The sequence below is a fragment of the Mustela erminea genome, chromosome 5, assembly GCF_009829155.1.
Source record: "Mustela erminea isolate mMusErm1 chromosome 5, mMusErm1.Pri, whole genome shotgun sequence".
NCBI classification, from domain to species: domain Eukaryota; kingdom Metazoa; phylum Chordata; class Mammalia; order Carnivora; family Mustelidae; genus Mustela; species Mustela erminea.
In genome coordinates this window covers 129857274-129875522 of record NC_045618.1, presented here as the reverse complement: position 1 = coordinate 129875522, position 18249 = coordinate 129857274, and the positions used below count along the sequence as shown (strand labels likewise).

Genomic DNA, 18249 nt, shown 5'->3' with positions numbered 1-18249 from the left:
CCCCACATATTTCCTCCTATTACTTCTTCCTCCAAGAATTATTTCCTGATTACCTCAATGCTACTCAGTTATTTTTTTGTTCTACATCTACATACAATTCAAACACTACTTATCTGTATAGGGCTTTACAAAGACCTGCTGGATTGGAAGAGTTTGTTTCCTCAACAAAATCAGAAACTACCAAAGAATGAAATCTATGTGTTCTAATACTTTAATATCAAGGTCAAGCATACACAGGCCACCATAATACTCAGGAGCCAATTCACCCTCTGGCACATGAGACAAGTTCCAAACATCACGTACTCTTTCACAAAGTAATCTGGATGCAACTCCATTGTTTCATTCATTCTTCATCACACTTTGACAAAATACCAGCTGTGCAAACTCTCCTGTCATACCCCTGTTCAAAAACCACCCAGACTCCTCACTGCCTACCAAAGTTCGCTTGACATTCACAACCCAATCCCTCATACATCCACATTCCAGGTTCTCCCAAACATCCTTCATGCCTGTGCCTACACCATTCCCTCAGCCAGGACCACTCTCCCCATCAGTCAGCACCCCTGACCTCCACCTTCACATGTTACTTAGCAGATTTCTACAGGGTGCCCACAGTAGGAGAGGCCCCTGTAAAGGGTTTTTTTGAATATAGGAATAAAACTTTAGCTCCCATTCGTCACAACCACCAACAACTCAGTCTGATAGGAAGGTAGAAGGCTGTAAATAAGTGACTGAAATACCGGACAAGCCCGTAAGTACATAAGAAGCCCTAACCCACAGCCAGCAGGCCCCACCTGAGCCACGTACAAAATCAACATACTGGCCAAGCACTCTAGCCCTAAAGTCTATTTGGGATGTACAGAGGCAGAAAAAAAGAAGAATCAAAAAATTTAAGAATGTGTTCTGGTTTTCAATGATCAAAACTAGTTTGGCCTACTGGACCAAACTCTGAATACAGGGCTTTGCTCGCATTAGGTATTCAAGAAATACCTTTTTCATGAAATGAATCTGGCATTTCAGGGCAATGAGGAGGAGGACCAGCTCGTGGTGCTGAAGCTAGGAAGGGTGCAGAATGGCTGAAATGAGAGGAAAGAAAGCCTGGCTCCCGGGCTCTCCCAGGACCAGAATCTTCAATCCCCATACTGACTGGTTTTGATCCTTTCTTTCCCCATGTTTCTAGATGCTCCCTTGCCCTTCCCCCACAGGACCACCACCCCTTCCCAGTATCTAATGGCTCCTCTCTCAATGGTGACCTTGCTGCCACCATATCTACCTCTCTCTTCTAATACCCACAAAAATTGAGAGGTATGATGACCAAAAAAATCTAACTTCGGAAGCCCTTCTCTAATCTAGTATATTCTTTGGGCTAGAGGACAACCTCTCCATACTTCACATGCCAAGAACAAACAGTTTGTTTTTAGAAAAACCGGCATTTCACTCTAATTTTATTTATCTTTGAGAATAGGCAATACCTGTAGCCTGTGCAGAACTCTAGAGTACGAAGGAGTATATGGAGGAAAGCAAAGTGAGATCTTCCCCCCAGAGACAATCAATATCATCTCTATTTACAATTACTAAAACAAGATTGCCTTTTTTGTTTTTTTAACCGTGAACAGAGTAGCTCAGCCACATTCTGTTTTTAGGCTTGTTTGGGGAAAGGAGCTATCTGTGAGCCAAACACCTACGTATAATGTGTCTATGAGAAAACACATCATGAGTCCTCCAGAACTTCTTTGTCTTCTCAGAAGACTGGAGATACAACTTGGGATACAGCACAATACCATCAACATAAAGAACATGGCTTCTGGCATTTTACAGACCCATGTCTATGTACCAGCTCTGACACTAAGCAACTCAGGAAATGTTAAATTTTTAACTTGTGAATTTTAGCTTTCTCATTCAGCAAACAGGAATCAATTCTTGTGATCATTAAATTAGATCTGTTAAATGTGGAGTGCCTAGGTGGATCAGTCGGTTGAGCATCCAACTCTGGGTTTTCACTCATGTCAGGATCTCAGAGTCCAGGGTTGAGCCCAGCCCAGCAACCTGCTCAACGCCCTGCAGGGAGTCTGCTTGAGATTCTCTCCCTCTGCCCCTCCCCAACCAGCACGTAGGCACGTGTACTCTCAAATAAATAAACCTTTAAAAAATAAAAAAAGAAATATGTCAAATGCTTTGATTTCTCCATGCCTTAACCTGGTTTTCCACTTTCTTTGTGAAATACTTTCATTTAACTGCATGTAGAATATTTTTATTTTAATGTGTATACAAATTTCCTTTTTTTTTTTTAAGATTTTATTTATTTATTTGACACAGAGAGAGAAAGCACACACACAAGCAGGGAGAGCAGCAGAGGGAGAGGGAGCCCAGAGTGGGGCTCAATCCCAGGACCCCAGGACCATGACTTGAGCAGATGGTAGAGGCTTAACCCACTGAGCCACCCAGGTGCCCCACATGTATCAAAATTTCTAAAGAAAAAAATGAGCGAGAATACTAGGATGTCTATAAAAGGTTTCCATACAAAGATTTTTAACAATTACCTGTTGTTCTTTTCTTTCTGTTGCATGATGACACTTTTCAATTCTCCAATACCTCAAGAAATCTCGAAGATATCCAAAGAGAGTGAGTACACCATATCCCACATAAGTAAGCACAGCAACCAGCATTGGTGTTTCTTCAAAAGCTTCATTAAATGGTCTTTTGTAAAGTCCTCCATTTTGTGTAACATGATGGATCTAAAACAGAGGTTAAAGACATTTATTTCGATCCCAAGAAAAAGATTACCACCTAAAATCTAATTCCTTACAGATTTGAATAACTTCAGAATTCTCTAATAGTCAAAAAATCCAGTAAGACCTAGCAGGGCATAATTTTTTTCAACAAAAATATTATATGTTATATATACTTTAGATAAACAGCAAAGAAAAAATAAAACAGAGAAGTAACTGCCTAAGAACAATGCTTAACACTCATTTCTATCATTATTTGATTTTTTAACTAGATCTTAAAATACTCTGGTTGGATCGTGTATAATTTCCTTTGTTCTAATAAAGCAGATAAAAAAACGAATCAACAAAGAAAAAGCCTATCCTGAAAAATAGCATTTTAGCTTACAAATGAAGTATTCAAAGTAAATCAGTCCCAAAGCAAACTAAAATATTTATGTTTTCCTGCTATACGGTCTTTTTTTCCCCTTGCTCAATAAGTCTTAAAGCCACCAGCTGTTGTATTCCAAATAAGGGCCAGCACTAGGCCCCTGTAAAAACCCACGGTTTATTAACAGCTTTTGTTGAGGTAATGCAAATAAAGTATGCACAAAAGAAAAATGCTTATATAAGAGTATCTAGTACTGTACAGAAGTAGAAAGTGGAATGCAACACAAGGGGAAAAACAGTTAAGAACGATCAATAACTGGGGGACTTGGGCGGCTCAGTGGGTTAAGCCTCTGCCTTCCACTCAGGTCACAATCTCAGGGTCCTGGGATCCAGTTGAGTGTCGGGCTCCCTTCTCAATGGGGAGCCTGCTTCCCCCTCTCTCTCTGCCTGTCTCTTTGTCTCTACTTGTGATCTCTCTCTCTGTCAAATAAATAAGTAGAATCTTAAAAAAAAAAAAAAGTTTCTGTCCCCCTTCAGCTTGACCAAAGTATCCATTTCCACTTTAAGATTATCCCTGGTTTCATCCTTTGGAATACTTGAATTTTAATACAGATACCAAGCTTTTGCACTTTTGATCTCAGAGCTCAAAGCTTTTTACACTTTGGCCAATCTTAATGGAAATCTTTTATGGAAAAATCTCATCAGAGACGTCTGTGTGTTAACTTTAACCTTAAGTCTGAAACAGCCAACTGCAGTAAGGATGCTCATTCACTATTCAACAGGAACATATTTTCAACTGCACACTGTGCTAGAGTTACGAAAAACCCCTATTTTTATGAAAGAATAAAAGATTCTTTCTTGGCCTCTCAGGCAACTTGATCCAAGTATATTTTAGAATATTATATCCCAAGAATATTCTTTTGGGAAAGCTACCTGTATGCTGCAAGTTAGAACAGCTGGAAAAGAAACAGTTGTTCTAGACAAGGGAAAGGCCTTTCAGAAAGGCATGATACTTGGAATCTGATGGCACTGCTTCAGTTGCATGGCCTAAAGAATTTCGGAAAACCATATGTAAAATTGATATGCATCTTCACCAATCTCTTCCTCAAAGAGGTGGAAGTCTGTGTCAATGTTTACTACTTAAACTTTTATGCAGGAACAAGGTTGCAATGTATTTAGAACAGAATAGCTAGAAGCAAGCCAATAACTGAAGAGATTGTTTAAAAATTAATACAGCATATAAATAAGTTATTAAGCTGGACAAAGCAAATCAAAAATACTTAAGACACAACAAAAATAATATTCTTTTTTTTTAAGGCTTTATTTATTTATTTGATGGACAGAGATCACAAGTAGGCAGAGAGGCAGTCAGAGAAAGAGAGGGAAGCAGGCTCCCCGCTGAGCAGAGAGCCCAATGCAGGGCTGGATCCCAGGACCCTGGGGGTCATGACTTGAGCTGAAGGCAGAGGCTTTAACCCACTGAGTCACCCATGTGCCCCCCAAAATAATATTCTGATTATCTCTTTGAAAAACTGTATCTAGGAACACCTGGGTGGCTCAGGCAGTTAATCATCTACCTTCAGCTCAGGTCGTGATCCCAGGGTCCTGGGATCAAGTCCCCTGTCAGGCTCCTTGCTCAGGAGGGACCCTGCTTCTCCCTCTGCCTGCTGCTCCCCCTGCTTGTACTCTCTGACAAATAAATAAAATCTTAAAAGAAAAAAAAAGTATATAAAAGAACACTGTATTTAATACCAGTACCCAACTCTCCTTAACTCTGGAACTGTTTTCTCTCAATAGAACATACTAGTAAAAAGTAAGGCAATTTTCAGAGCTCCTAAGTCTCTAACAACTGTTTGACAGATTGTCTGTCAGGAATGCTGTGGGTGGATCTCTTTAAAAGATATCGCCTTGATCTGAGACACACCCAAACCAGCGCCACCATGTACATTCATGCAGTTGGCTGGACTGTCTAGGAAGAAGGAAGTTAAATCATGAGTTTGCTTTTACATACTGTGATTCTATCACAGTGCTACTTTAAATTAACTGCATTTTAAGGAACTGAGATTCAGCTATTAAATAACTTTTAGAAAACAGTCAGTCAAAACACAGTTCACTCTGATCATTCAGGGTGAGAATGTACAGGCCAAGTGATATGCAAACCTCTGAAAGTTGACAGAATCTTAGAAATTAGAGAAAAAAATCACCTGCTCTTCAATTACTGATGCCAAATTTTATTTTTGACATGACTGAAATACAGTAGTATTACTACATCTGAAACTAATGATGTACTATACGCCGGCTAACTGAATTTAAATAAAAAATGGGGAAAAAAAGGTAGTATTACCACCATCTTATACATGTATCATGTTCCATAAGGGAAAGCACCAGGCTTATTTTGCTCATTATGGCACATCGCACTCAGGAGAGTATGTATTAAGTGCTAACAAACAGTAAGTACTCAGCAATGGTTCCTTTTAGTACTATCAGTATTAGAGAAAGGGGCACCTTACAGGAGCTCAATAAGCATTTGTTGAATGAATGAAAATACACATTATGCTTTTTGCTCTTTCAACAGTAAGTACCAGAGGGCTTTAAACAAGTTACAGTAATTACACAATTCGTATTAGGACCTTTCCAGATCCCACATCTAATACCTTAGTCTCAACTACAGTGCAGGTCAAATTCACATTGAACAAAACATGGGCTACAAACTCTTCCAGGGTATTTTATATTCTGGATTCACTAAGCAAGAGGGCTCTCAAGAGGCCTTTCATTCATTCTAACGAGAATTATACTGTCAACAAGACAATAAAAAAAAAATTAGCTTATTACTCCCTCCAGGGGTTAAAAAAAAAAGTTGCCAGTCTGCTCACATTAAACAGGTAAGAGTGTAACAATGCTAGTATTATTAATCAAGGGAGATTTAAGGACTCCAAAGAAAAACAAGATATGTTTGCTTGAAAAGTAACATATTTTTTCAATAAAATGCAAAAGAAAAAAAGACCAAAGAAGAAATTTTTTTCAGTCAAAATCATAAGCACATTATCATAAAATACATTACAAGAAGAGGAGAGGGGAAAAAAAAAACAAACCAATAACCCATTTTGTTCACATGCCTGAAGGCCATCAATTATACTCATTAAACAGCTGAAAAAAGACTCTTAACCAAAGCAGTAATGGAAAGGTATAATCAAGATAAACCATAAACAATACACATGCACTAAAATCACCTGGAAAGAGACACAGAAATTGGAGTGGGGAGTGGGATAGAGGCAGAACGCCTACTTCCTATTTAAAAACCTCTGAACCAATCTGATTTTTCATTTTAACAGAGTACACATTACTGAATTTTCATAAGAAATGTTTAAACTGAGGGCGCCCGGGTGGCTCAGTTCGTTAAACAACTGCCTTCAGCTCGGGTCATGGCTCCCAGCTCCATGGGGAGTCTGCTTCTCCCTCTGACCTTCTTCCCTCTAATGCTCTCTCTCTTTCTCTCTCTCAAATAAATAAATAGATCTTTTAAAAAAGTTATTTAAAAAATGTTTAAACAATTTTCTCACTGATTTTATTCACTTTTGGGCTAAAACAGAGTTAATAAAAGCAACATATGCCTCTCATGATAACCTTAGGTCTCTATCTACAGCCTCTCCAGAGAATTCTCATCTACCTGCTAGATCTCAAACAGACTGTAAACGTTGGTAAGTACGCACAAATCTCCATGTCAATTCCAAATTTTCCCCAGAACTCCAAATGTACATTTCCACCTGCCACCTGTAAGTTCCGCTTGGACATCCCAACTCAACAGTCTAAAGCTGAACTTCTCTCACCATCTTCACTCCAACCTCAACTGAAATCAGATTATCCTCCTCTATCAGCCACCTGGCCGGTAGCATCACCTCCCAGTCCACCCAGTCTCCCAAGTTTGGAGTCATCTTTAGCTCCACCTCATTTTCAGACTTCATTCTAGAACCAGTAATGAATTTTTGTGCCTTAGTTCAAGACCTTCTTGTGGGACACCAGGGAATTTCAAGGAGGCTGGAAATGTTCTACATCTTGAGAGAGGTACTGGAGACACTGTACACACATGGGTAAAAAGTCATGGAGGAGGATATATTTTACGCACTTACCTGAATGTATGTTATCCTCAGTTTAAAAAACAAACAAACAAACAAACAAAAAAACCCTCAGTGTCTCTTTCTTCGTTGAACCACTGCAATACCCTCCTTTTCTTGTCTGGTCTCCCTGCCACTGAGACCCTCTCCACATCCCAATTATCCTTCCAGTCACAACAAACTTCCTGCCAGAGTCTTCCCAACAAGAATCCTCCCCTAGATAAGGAGCGCAAATCTCCTAATGGTAATAAAGCAATAATAAATAATGTTCACTGTGAAAAGTCAAGAGGCAGTAAAATAAGCATTTTAAAATGTGGAGGTAAACACAGGAGATGAAAAAAAGAGAAGAGAGCAGGCGACTGTGGCATATTTCATAACAAGCTTTGTGGAACTCTCTGATGCTTGAAACCATGTGCTACAGACTATTAGGAATTCTTAGATCCTACAGGACTGGACCACAGAGCCAGAAATTGTGCTATTTTCAAGACAAGAAAAGAATAATTCCAAAGACAGTTTAAAGATCATCAGGGTACCCTTCTCAGTTTCAAAGGTGGGGCAACCATCACTTCAGATAGAATCAATAGGTAAGTGCCTCGGAAAAGAAGCCTGAAGCATAGGGGGTAAAGGTGAGTGACCCCAATCCCAATGGGTCCAGAAGGCATAGAATCAAACCAAACAGGATTATTCTTGGTCCTTAAGATCTCATGGAATTTGCCTTACTAAATTTTGGACTTGGTTGGGACCCATCACCCCTTTCTTCCTTCTGATTTCTCTCTTTTGGAATAGGAATATCGATCCTCTGCCTGTCCCACCACCGTATTTTTGAAGCACGTAACTTACATGCTTCAAGAGCTCACAGCCGGAGAGGAACTGTCTTAGGATAAGTTGTATTTCGCGTATCACTCATATCACATGATTTGGACTACGGACCTTAAAGCTGATGCTGGAATGAGTTAAGACTCGAGGTTGCTGGGACAGAACGAATGTATCTTGCAGGCAGGAATGTGATTTTAGAGGGATCACGGGCAGAATGTTACAAGCTGAATGTTTGTCTCCCCCTCTGCTACCTCATTCATATATTGAAGCTCCAGTGTGATGCCATTTCAAAATAGGGCCTTTGGGAGGTAATGAGGGTTACATTAGGTCATGAGGGTTAGCCTCATAATGTAATTAGTGCCCTTATAAGGAAGGCAGAGATCTCCACTGAAGAATGGCCCCATGAACACACTATGAGAAAGCTATCTGCAGGTCAGGAAGAATGCCTCACCAAGAACTCAGTCTGCCAGCAACCTGATCTTGGATTTCCTGAACCGTGACAAACATCTGTTCTTTAAGCAACCTCATCTGTGGTATTTCGTTAGAGCAGCCCAAGCTGCCTAACACAAAGGTAAAGGGAGAGAATGTATACAGCCTACTCCCAACTGATTCAGGAAAAAGTAATTGTGTGGTGTGGTATCGTGTGTGCACAGAGAGAGAACGATGGAGAATTTTCTGCCTGAACCATTTGAGGCAGGTGCAGTTATGATGTACGTTTATACATTAGTGTGTCTCTCTTAAAAACAAAGATATTTTCTTACATAACTACAGAACAATTTTCAAAATCAGGAAACCAATAGATACTAATTAATATCTAGTCTATAGACTTCACTTAAATTTTGCCAATGGTCCTAATAATGTCTTCGTAGAAAAAAAAAGTCCTAGATCATGTGTTACATTCTATCTCTCTAGTTTCAGAACAGAGAAAAAGGTAAGGTTTGATTAGACTGTACACTGACGTATAACGAATGATCCTAAGCAGAAGTTTCGAGAATCCCATGAAAGAACATAGGGTAACTATGTAATGATGCAAAAAACGGGGAAATAAATAGTGGGAAACAAAAGCATGCACTTCTGATATGAACAAATAGATATATTCCTGCTGAATGTGACAACAGTATAACAGAACCCACCCACCTGGCAGATAGTTTGGAACATTAAAAAAAAAAAATTAACATCCAATATGAACACCCGTTATTCTTTGGCAATCAAAGGACTGCCACCATGCCTTTTCTGCTAAACAAACCCCATTCACTTCCAGTAGTATGTTCTGTTGTTCCTTAAAATTAGTTCTGCTGAAATGGCCCTTCCTTGGAATTTTACTGAAATGTACTAGCCTCTCCCTACTGCATACCATACATGCTGAAAACAATAGTCTGGAACTTTGTACCAGTCACACGAGGATTCACACTCTGAACACATATTTCCAGAAGTGTCCTCAGTTTTCCACAGGCAACCTTTGAAATTAGGGAGTCCACATTTTTTCTTGCAATTGGGATGAATTCCCTACTTTTGGTCAGTAAGTATCTTCTGCGGATTGGCTGGAAGTTCTTCCAAAGCTCGCTGGGAAACAAACGTGTTTTGACATTATGTGATTTTCCTCTTTGAAAACTCAGAAACGGAGAGAGCCACGTGTGCGCGCCCTGGCACTTTTTCAGCTCAGTGGCACCCCGTGCACTTGGGCAGCAAGGCTGTGCCCCGGAATCACCGCTCTCCCCTGCCACTACATCTCCTCTGGAGCACCTTCCGACCTCCAGGTAAGCATCGTGGTGCAACAGGGGATGCCGCGGTCCGGAGATGGGAGTACCAGGGCAGCTCTGCCAGATTCTGCTCCTGGGTCCGAACATTCTTCCGCCTCTGACCTGTTCTGTAACTCCATGCCCTCCATGTAGTTCTGGAGTGGACAGCGCCTGAGGGACTACATGGTTCACATCACTTTCGCTTCTCTGCGGATGGTCTCTGATACATGGGGGTAGGCCCCTGGTGGCCACATCTGTGCAGCAGGACCGTTTTCCTGGGTCTGAACTGACTGGCATGGGGGTAAGCACCTATGCCAAAATGAACCTAACAACCCTCTCTCACGGGATTTAGATTTCAATAGGTTAAGAGAGTGAAGGGCACTAGACCTCCAACATCCTCAAGAAAAGGTCTGTAAACTCCTGCTACTGAAGTCCCGGGTGCTGTGCTATTTCCTGCCTGACTTTTCTGAATTATTCGTCAGTTCTACCCAACTACTCCCTCCTTTTGTTTATTTTTTGCATGCCTATCATTCTTGCAATAAATCACCTTTTGGTTTAGATAGGGTCAGTTTTTGTTGCTATCAACTGAAAAAAATTACATGGTATTGAAGGACATGAGATTCTCATTGCTTGCTCTAACTAAACTGTTTCCAGGTTCCCATTAATACACATGAAGACAGACCAAAAAAAGAAAACAAAAAATCTGAACTAGTATTTTTTAAAAGGGCAACAGAAAACCACAGATCAAAATGCCAAAATACGTTTGTTATCCAGCGAGCTTTAGAAGCACTTTTCAGCCTACTCCACAGAAGATACTAATTGACCAGAAGTAGGAAATTTATCCTGACTACAAGAAAAAATGTGGACTCCCTACTTTTCAGAAGTTGCCTATGGAAAAAAGAGGACACTTCTGGAAATATATATTCAGAGTGTGGAAATTCAGACAATATCTGTCTGCTAACTTTGCCTAACTACAGAGAACATGCTCATAACCATTAAACAAGACTCTTTCATGGTTGAAAAATCATAAACCAAAGGGGATATGATAGATTATTTAGTACAAGAGCTTAAGAAAATTGACTGTTTAGGAAAAAAACTCTGGTTAGAGCTTCTCCTCACACCATACTATGACAAAGACGGCTAACTGGCTCCCTATGGACAGCCTCCCTATATCCCCTTTAGTAAATAGAAGCTCAGTTTTAGCTGGGTCCATGGACACCCGGCTTACAGTCTACATCTCCCGATCTCCCCGGCGGCTGCGCAGCCACGTGATGAAATTCTGGCCGAAGAGGAAATGAACAGAAGGGACAGGTACCAGAGCTGGATTACAGCCTGAAAACAGCAACTGCTCTCCTTCCACTTCTCTCTCCCGGTGGCTTGCAATGGAGATGGGTTGAGACTGAGATGTGAATAAAAACATCCTAAAAGATTACGGAACAACAAAGAGGATAAGATAGCTCATAATCTACCTACCAAGTGCGACCAGTCTACCTTCAGACTTTGTGGAGAGAAATCATCTCTAAACTGTGTGAACAACTTTATTTTTAGGTCATATTTACAGCAACAAAAATCAAAAAAATAGAAAAATAAATGCTTCTAGGTTAAAATTAATAGGTAGAGGCAAGCTATCAATTTCACAGAACAACTAGATAAAACAACAGAGATTACTTAAGACAAGAAATAGTTTTTAAAACTATTTAAACTATTAAACTGCAGGTCCATGCAAACCAAAGAGGGCAAGATACACTAAAATTCCAGAGAGGGAAGAACCTTTCCTTAGTGAGCTGAAATTGCTAGTCATTTTCTCTCCTGGTAGTAGTTGCAGAATGTGAGCATGAATGATCATAACTGGGTTTGCCACAGGCAGAAATCTGCTAAGAGAAAGAAAAACCAGTGGAGCTTATGACAGCTCTATAGGATGATGTGACAGACTAGCACAGCCCCAGATGCAAGGCCAGTTTTCTGCACAGGACACTTACCAAGTGCTAGAGAAGCTGGAGAGCTGGACTAGACAGGTGACTTGAAATCAACCACAATCTTACAATGCTTAGCAGATCAAGTCATAGTAAAGGGAGGGGCCTGCAACAAACACACAGTGGGTCCCAGCCTTAGACATCCTTTCTACCAAGGAGCTCAAAATCAGCATAATCATCTCATTCTTTTCAACAAATATTTCATTTCTGTATGTCAAGGACTGTACTCTGTACTGGAAAATAAAAAGAAGAGATACTCCGGGGTGCCTGGCTGACTATGTCAGTGGAGTGCATGAGTCTTGGTCTCGAGGTTGTGAGTTTGAGCCCCACACTGGGTGTAGAGACTACTGAAAAATAAAATCTTTTTTTAAAAAAGAAGATAAAAAGGGCAGTGGGTGGCTCAGTGAGTTAAGCCTCTGCCTTTTCGGCTCAGGTCATGATCTCAGGGTCCTGGGATCCAGCTCCACATGGGACTCTCTGCTCAGTGGGGAACCTGCTTCCCCCTCTCTCTCTGCCTGCTGTTCTGCCTACTTGTGATCTCTCTCTATGTGTCAAACAAATCAATAAAATCTCTAAAAAAAAAAAAAAGGAGATAAAAAAGTAAGAGATAATCCTAGTATTCACAAATTCTTCAGGTTTTTTTTTTTTTTCACCAAAGGATGCAAAGAACAGCATGGTTTTTGAGATAAAAAAGAATAAGGAAACTATTTGAAAGAATATTGTGAAAAGAGATTTACATTTAAATATGCAGGATAAAAAATACAAAGTGAAAAGCATTTCTTTTACAAGTGATTCTCTCTTACTCTTCACATGACTAAATGACAACACCAAAAACAGAAGATTAAGCAATCTGTCTAGTCATAAGAAAACTCAACTCAAAGTTGGGATTAGAATCCAAGTCTTTACATTTTCCACTTACTGCCATTTCTTAGTCATATTTCTGAGATTTTCTATGGATCCAGTTTTTCTTCAATTATTTCCGAAATACTACAACTTAGTCTGATCATTTTAAAATCATCATTAATATTAGACTTTCACTCTAAACTCACCCTTTGTGCTCCTTTTTGCTCTTCATATAGAATTAGCTAATTTTGTCGTCCATATGACTAGCTATATTTGGACTGAGGTAAGTAGTTATATGAGCTTCCTCTGTTAAGAAAATGTCTGTTTTTAGGAAATCAGAACACTAATTTTGCTGTCCTAGAAATAACCTGCTTCCTTTGCCTCCATATACAAGCCAAGCCTGTACAGGAGGTGATGAAGATACTGTCCTTTAGCAAGTACAGCAGCTTTCTGACAGGTAGCTCTTTTACAGTCCCATTGGTGATCGCAGACCAGGTTTCTCAGCCCAGCCTCACGGCATTTCAAATCAAGGTGAGAAAGGGAGAAATGGCAGAAAATCAGGCTGACAGGTTTCCCCTTCTCTAAGGGAAGCACTCAGCATCAACTCACGGCTTAGACCTCTCATAAGACAATGGGAATGGGAGTTACAGAAGTTGCACTACTGGCCACGCTGCTCCTTAGGAAGAACTAACAGAAAGGCGATAAAGTAGAGTGGGTCTGTGCCATTTCTGGACCACTGGACCATCACCAGCCTGGTCTTATTCCTCCTCACAAGCTGTCACCACTACCAGGACTGCTCAGTAAGCCCCTGCTGACTTGAACCACCTGCAAGCCCAAAACACTAACAACTGCGCTCTGGGTGTCTTTAATGGCACACGTATCACAACCTGTTTCTTGCGGATGTTTATGTGATTTGGGGAAAGTGTTTTTTTACCAGCCAGCAAGTACATATGAAATAGCATATTGTAACTAATACAAATAGATAAAAATCTACGCAACACATAGTTTTATCAAAACTTAACTATTAGCTTATAGGCTTTGGATCTTATTTTTTCCCACTAAATAAAACATTCAAGTTATCATTGATATCATTCTTTCACTTATTCCGCGGATACTTACTAAGCCTCTACAACGAGCTAAGCATGATCTGAAAGCTAGAATACAGTGCCATACACTCCAGTGGGAGAAGCAGACAATAAATAATCAAGCAGATATACCAATAAATACCAATATTTATACCAATACAGATATACCAACAAAATACCCGGCAGTTTGTAAATTCTATAACAAGGGGGAAAAAAATAATGGCAAGAAGTGGCGAAGGATAACCTCTCCAAAAGAAGTAAGGGGTAGGCAAAATCTACACGGAGGTGGGAAGAAAACTAAGGAGAAGTTTTCCAGGCGGAGCTAACGTGAAGACACAAGCCCTGGGGCAGGTGCACTCCATGTGTTCGGGGAAGGGCAGAGAGGCCCACCTGGCTGGAGGACAGTGACCTGGGAGGACATGTTCGAGAGCCAATGATACAGAGCCTTGTAAACCAGCAGAAACCGTCTTTTGTTGTCAGTGATAAGAAGCTCTCTGGAGAGCGTCATGCTCTGATTCATGTTAAAGCAGTTCCCCAATTCTTTTAAGAAGTTTGTCCTAGAGAAGTGCTATTTTAACCCTTTTCCCCCAAAAGTATAAAAGCTACCCTTAATTTGGTGTTTATCACCTTTTTAAAAATAAATATCTTTTTTTAAAGATTTTATTTATTTTTTAATTTATTTGACAGAGAGAGAGAGAGACTGTGAGAGAGGAACACAAGGAGCAGTAGAGGGAGAAGCTGGCTCCCTGTGGAGCAGGGAGCCGATGCAGGGCTCAAACCCAGGACTCTGGGATCATGACCTGAGCCGAAGGCAGACACTTAACGACTGAGCCACCCAGGCACTGCCAAAATAATACCTTTCTTACATAAATACATAGCCATAAACAATACAGTATTGCCCTGCATGTTTTTAATCCTTATATACATATCATACTGTATGTATCTTTCTGCAACTTTTAACAATATGTGTCTGAGATTTGCCCATGTGTATAATACATATCTAGATTAATCTTTTCAGTGCTATATTCATTGTAACAATATGCCATACTGGTTTTTTTTGTTTGTTGTGGGGGTGGGGAAGGGTGGATAAGTCATGCTCCTACTGATGAAAAGCTAGATTACTTCCAACTTTTTGTTCTTATGTTTTTACAGTAAACTTTCTTAAACACGTCTCCTTGTGCCATGAGCAGAATTTCTTCGGAAAACCATGTGACACAGGTTGAATTGATCCTCCCAAAAGTAATGTGTTGAAATCCTAAGCCCTAATACCTCACATATTACATGTACATAAGGTTGATATAAAAATGTTTCTTGGGGTGCCTGGGCGGCTCAGCAGGTTAAGCCTCTGCCTTCGACTCAGGTCATGGTCTCAGGGTCCAGGATCGAGCCCCACAACAGGCTCTCTGCTCAGCAGGAAACCTGCTTCTCCCTCTGTCTCTGCCTGCCTCTCTGCCTACTTGTGATTACTTTCTCTCTGTCGAATAAATAAATAAAATCTTAAAAAAAAAAAAAAAGATGTTCTTTCTTAGTTTAAGCCGGAACAAAAATGTTTGAAAACCTCAGCTGCTATATATACCCACAGACAAACTGCATAGGGTAGTCATTAGGAATGTGTATTTCAACTTTTGTAGAAATTGCAAATTGTTCTCCAAGGCAATTGTACCAATTTGTGCTAAAAGCACCTGTATACAGTTCCCTTTGCAACATCAGATTGTCAACCTTTAATATGATCGTATCTTTACAGCTTTCAAAAGCTACAGATGAAAACAGTTACTTAACCGTTTTAATTTATAGTAACTTGAACAAAGTGAGGATGGGTATATTCACGTATTTTCTAATCAAGTTCCTTCTTTCCTATGAATTGACAGTTCTTCTTTCGCCCATTTTTCTCCTGGAGTGCAAGCTTGTTTCTCCCTAATTTATAAGGCTTTCTGATCCGGATACTAACCCTTTCTCAGTGATATGCTAAAAAAATGTCTCCACCCAGGCCATGGCTTGTTTTTTCACTTTTGGTGTCCCTTTGTTTATGACGTCATATTTTATTGGAATAGATTTAAAATGTCATTAAATTCGTTCTTTCCAAGTGTACAGTTCAATGGTTTTTATTATATTTACACAGTAGTACAACCTCACCACAACTTAACTTTAAAACATTTTCATCACCCCAAAAATAAACTCCACCCCTGGCCCTGGCAAACTCCTAGTCAACTTTCTGTCTTTATGGATTTACCTATCCTAACATTTCAAGCTAGGGGAATCATGCAATACAGAGCCTTTATGTCTGGCTTGTTACACTACACATAATGTTTCTTCCATCCATGTTGTGACATGTATCAGTTCTTTATTCCTTTTTATTGCTGAAGAATATTCCACTGTATAGTATAATCCACAGTATAATCCACTGATTATATTTTATCTGTTCATCAATTTATGGATATTTGGCTTGTTTCCACCTTTTGACTAGTAGGAATAATGTTCCTATGAGCATTCACGTACAAGTTTTTGTGTGTACATATGTCTCATTTTTCCAGGGAGTAGAAATGGTGAATCATATGGTAAGTTTATGTTTAACACTTTAGGAACTGTTTTCCAAAGTGGCTATATGATCCCACCAGCAATGTATAAGCGTTCCAATTTCTCCACATCCCCACCAACACTTGTTAATGGCTTTTTTTTTTAAGATTTTATTTATTTATTTGACATACAGAGATCACAAGTAGGCAGAGAGACAGAGAGAGGGGAAGAAGCAGGCTCCCTGCTGAGCAGAGAGCCCTATGTGGGGCTCCATCCCAGGACCCTGGGATCATGACCTGAACTGAAGGCAGAGGCTTTAACCCACTGAGCCACCCTGGCGCCCCTTGTTAATGGCTTTTTATCTTAACTATCCCCGTGTGTATGAAGTGGTATTTCACTATGGTTTTGATTTGCATTTCCCTAATTGACTGACACAGAGCATCTTTCCATGGGGTTATTAGCCATCTGTACATCTTCTTCAGAGAAACTATCTATTCAAATCCTTTGTCTGTTTGAAAATTGAGTTGTCTTCTTATTGTTGAGTTGTAAGTGTACATTACATATTCTAGATAATAAGTCCCTTATCCACTATAGGATTTCAAATATTTTCTCCCATACTATGGATTATCTTTTCATTCTCTTGATGGTGTCCTTAGAAATACCAAATGTTAGAAATAACAAAAAATTACAAATGTTCATTTCGACCTACTCCAACGTTGCCTATACCTTTAGAGTCATATCTAAAAATCCACTGCCTAATCAAAATTCACAAAGATTTATACCTATCTGTTTTCCTAAAAATCTGACAGTTCTTAACTCTTACATTTAGGTCTTTGGTCCATTTTGAGTTAATTTTTTTGTATATGGTATGAGGTAGACATCCAAATTAGTTTTTTTGCATGTGGATATCCAGTTATCCCCACACTATTAGTTGAAAAGGCCATCCTTCGCCCCCTGAACTGTCTCGGTACACTTACAGAAAAATCAACTGACCATAAATTAAGGGTTTATTTCTGGACTCTCAATTATAGTCCATTGATCTCTAGGTATATCTTTATGGCAGTACCATACTATCTTGATTACTATGGCTTTATGGGGAGTTCTGAAATCAGGAAGGGTGAGTCCTCCAGCTTATTTCTTCATTTTCAACACTTTGTCTCTCCTGGGTCTCTTTAATTTCCATATAAATTTTAGGATCAGTTTGTCAATGTCTCCAAAAGAGTCAGCTGGGATTCTGACAGGGGTTGCATTGAATTCATAGAGTATTTCCATCTTAACAATTTTAAGTCTCTCTTTTTTAAGTAAGCCTTATCGTCAAGTATGGGGCTTGAACTCACGACTCCAAGATCAGGAGTCCCACGCTCTGGGTCAGCCAGGCACCCCAATAGTTAAGTCTTTTTTTTTTTTTAAGATTTTATTTATTTATTTGACAGACAGAGATCACAAGTAGGCAGAGAGGCAGGCAGAGAGAGAGGAGGAAGCAAGCTCCCTGCTGAGCAGACAGCCCAATGCGGGGCTGGATCCCAGGACCTTGAGATCATGACCTGAGCGGAAGGCAGAAGCTTTAATCCATTGAGCCACCCATGCGCCCCAAGTCTTTCTTTTTTTTTTTTTAATGTTATTTTTTCAGTGTTCCAAGAGTCATTGTTTATGCATCACACCCAGTGCTCCATGCCTTCCTTAAAACCTACCACCAGGCTTTCAATTCTAGAACATTGGATGTCTTTGCATTTACTTAGATCCTCTTAAATTTCTTTCAAAATGTTTTGTGGGTTCCAGTGTGCAAGTCTTGTACTATTTGTTAATTTTTTTCCTAAGCATTTTCTTTTTGATGCTATTGCATGCAAAAGTTTTATACAGTCAAATCTATCAACCTTTATAATCTGTGCTTTGGTGCTTTTAGGAAAGTCACTCTATACTCTAAGGCCATAAATATTTTTTCCTAAATACTGAGTTTTATATTTATTTTTATTTTCACATTTGAGTATCTAACAACCTGGCATTGACTTTATAGACTGGTGTGAGGTGGGGATATTTTTTTTCCCCTCTTCTTTTTTCATATAGAAAAAAAT

At 39.7% G+C, this 18249-nt stretch overlaps 1 protein-coding gene across 2 annotated transcripts in view; it reads right to left on the bottom strand.

Moving 5' to 3' along the window:
• SPTLC2 (serine palmitoyltransferase long chain base subunit 2) overlaps positions 1-18249 on the bottom strand; it is a 113571-nt gene that overhangs the window by 83260 nt on the left and 12062 nt on the right. The window contains exons 1-2 of one of the 2 annotated variants that reach the window (XM_032344812.1): positions 11742-11762; positions 2541-2735 (exon numbers count right to left, since the gene is read on the bottom strand). In XM_032344812.1, coding sequence (XP_032200703.1) covers positions 2541-2666 — 126 coding nt within the window. In that variant the 5' untranslated portion in view covers positions 2667-2735; positions 11742-11762. Of the gene's footprint in view, positions 1-2540; positions 2736-11741; positions 11763-18249 lie in introns of those variants that run through there. The other variant, XM_032344811.1, reaches the window with a different exon arrangement.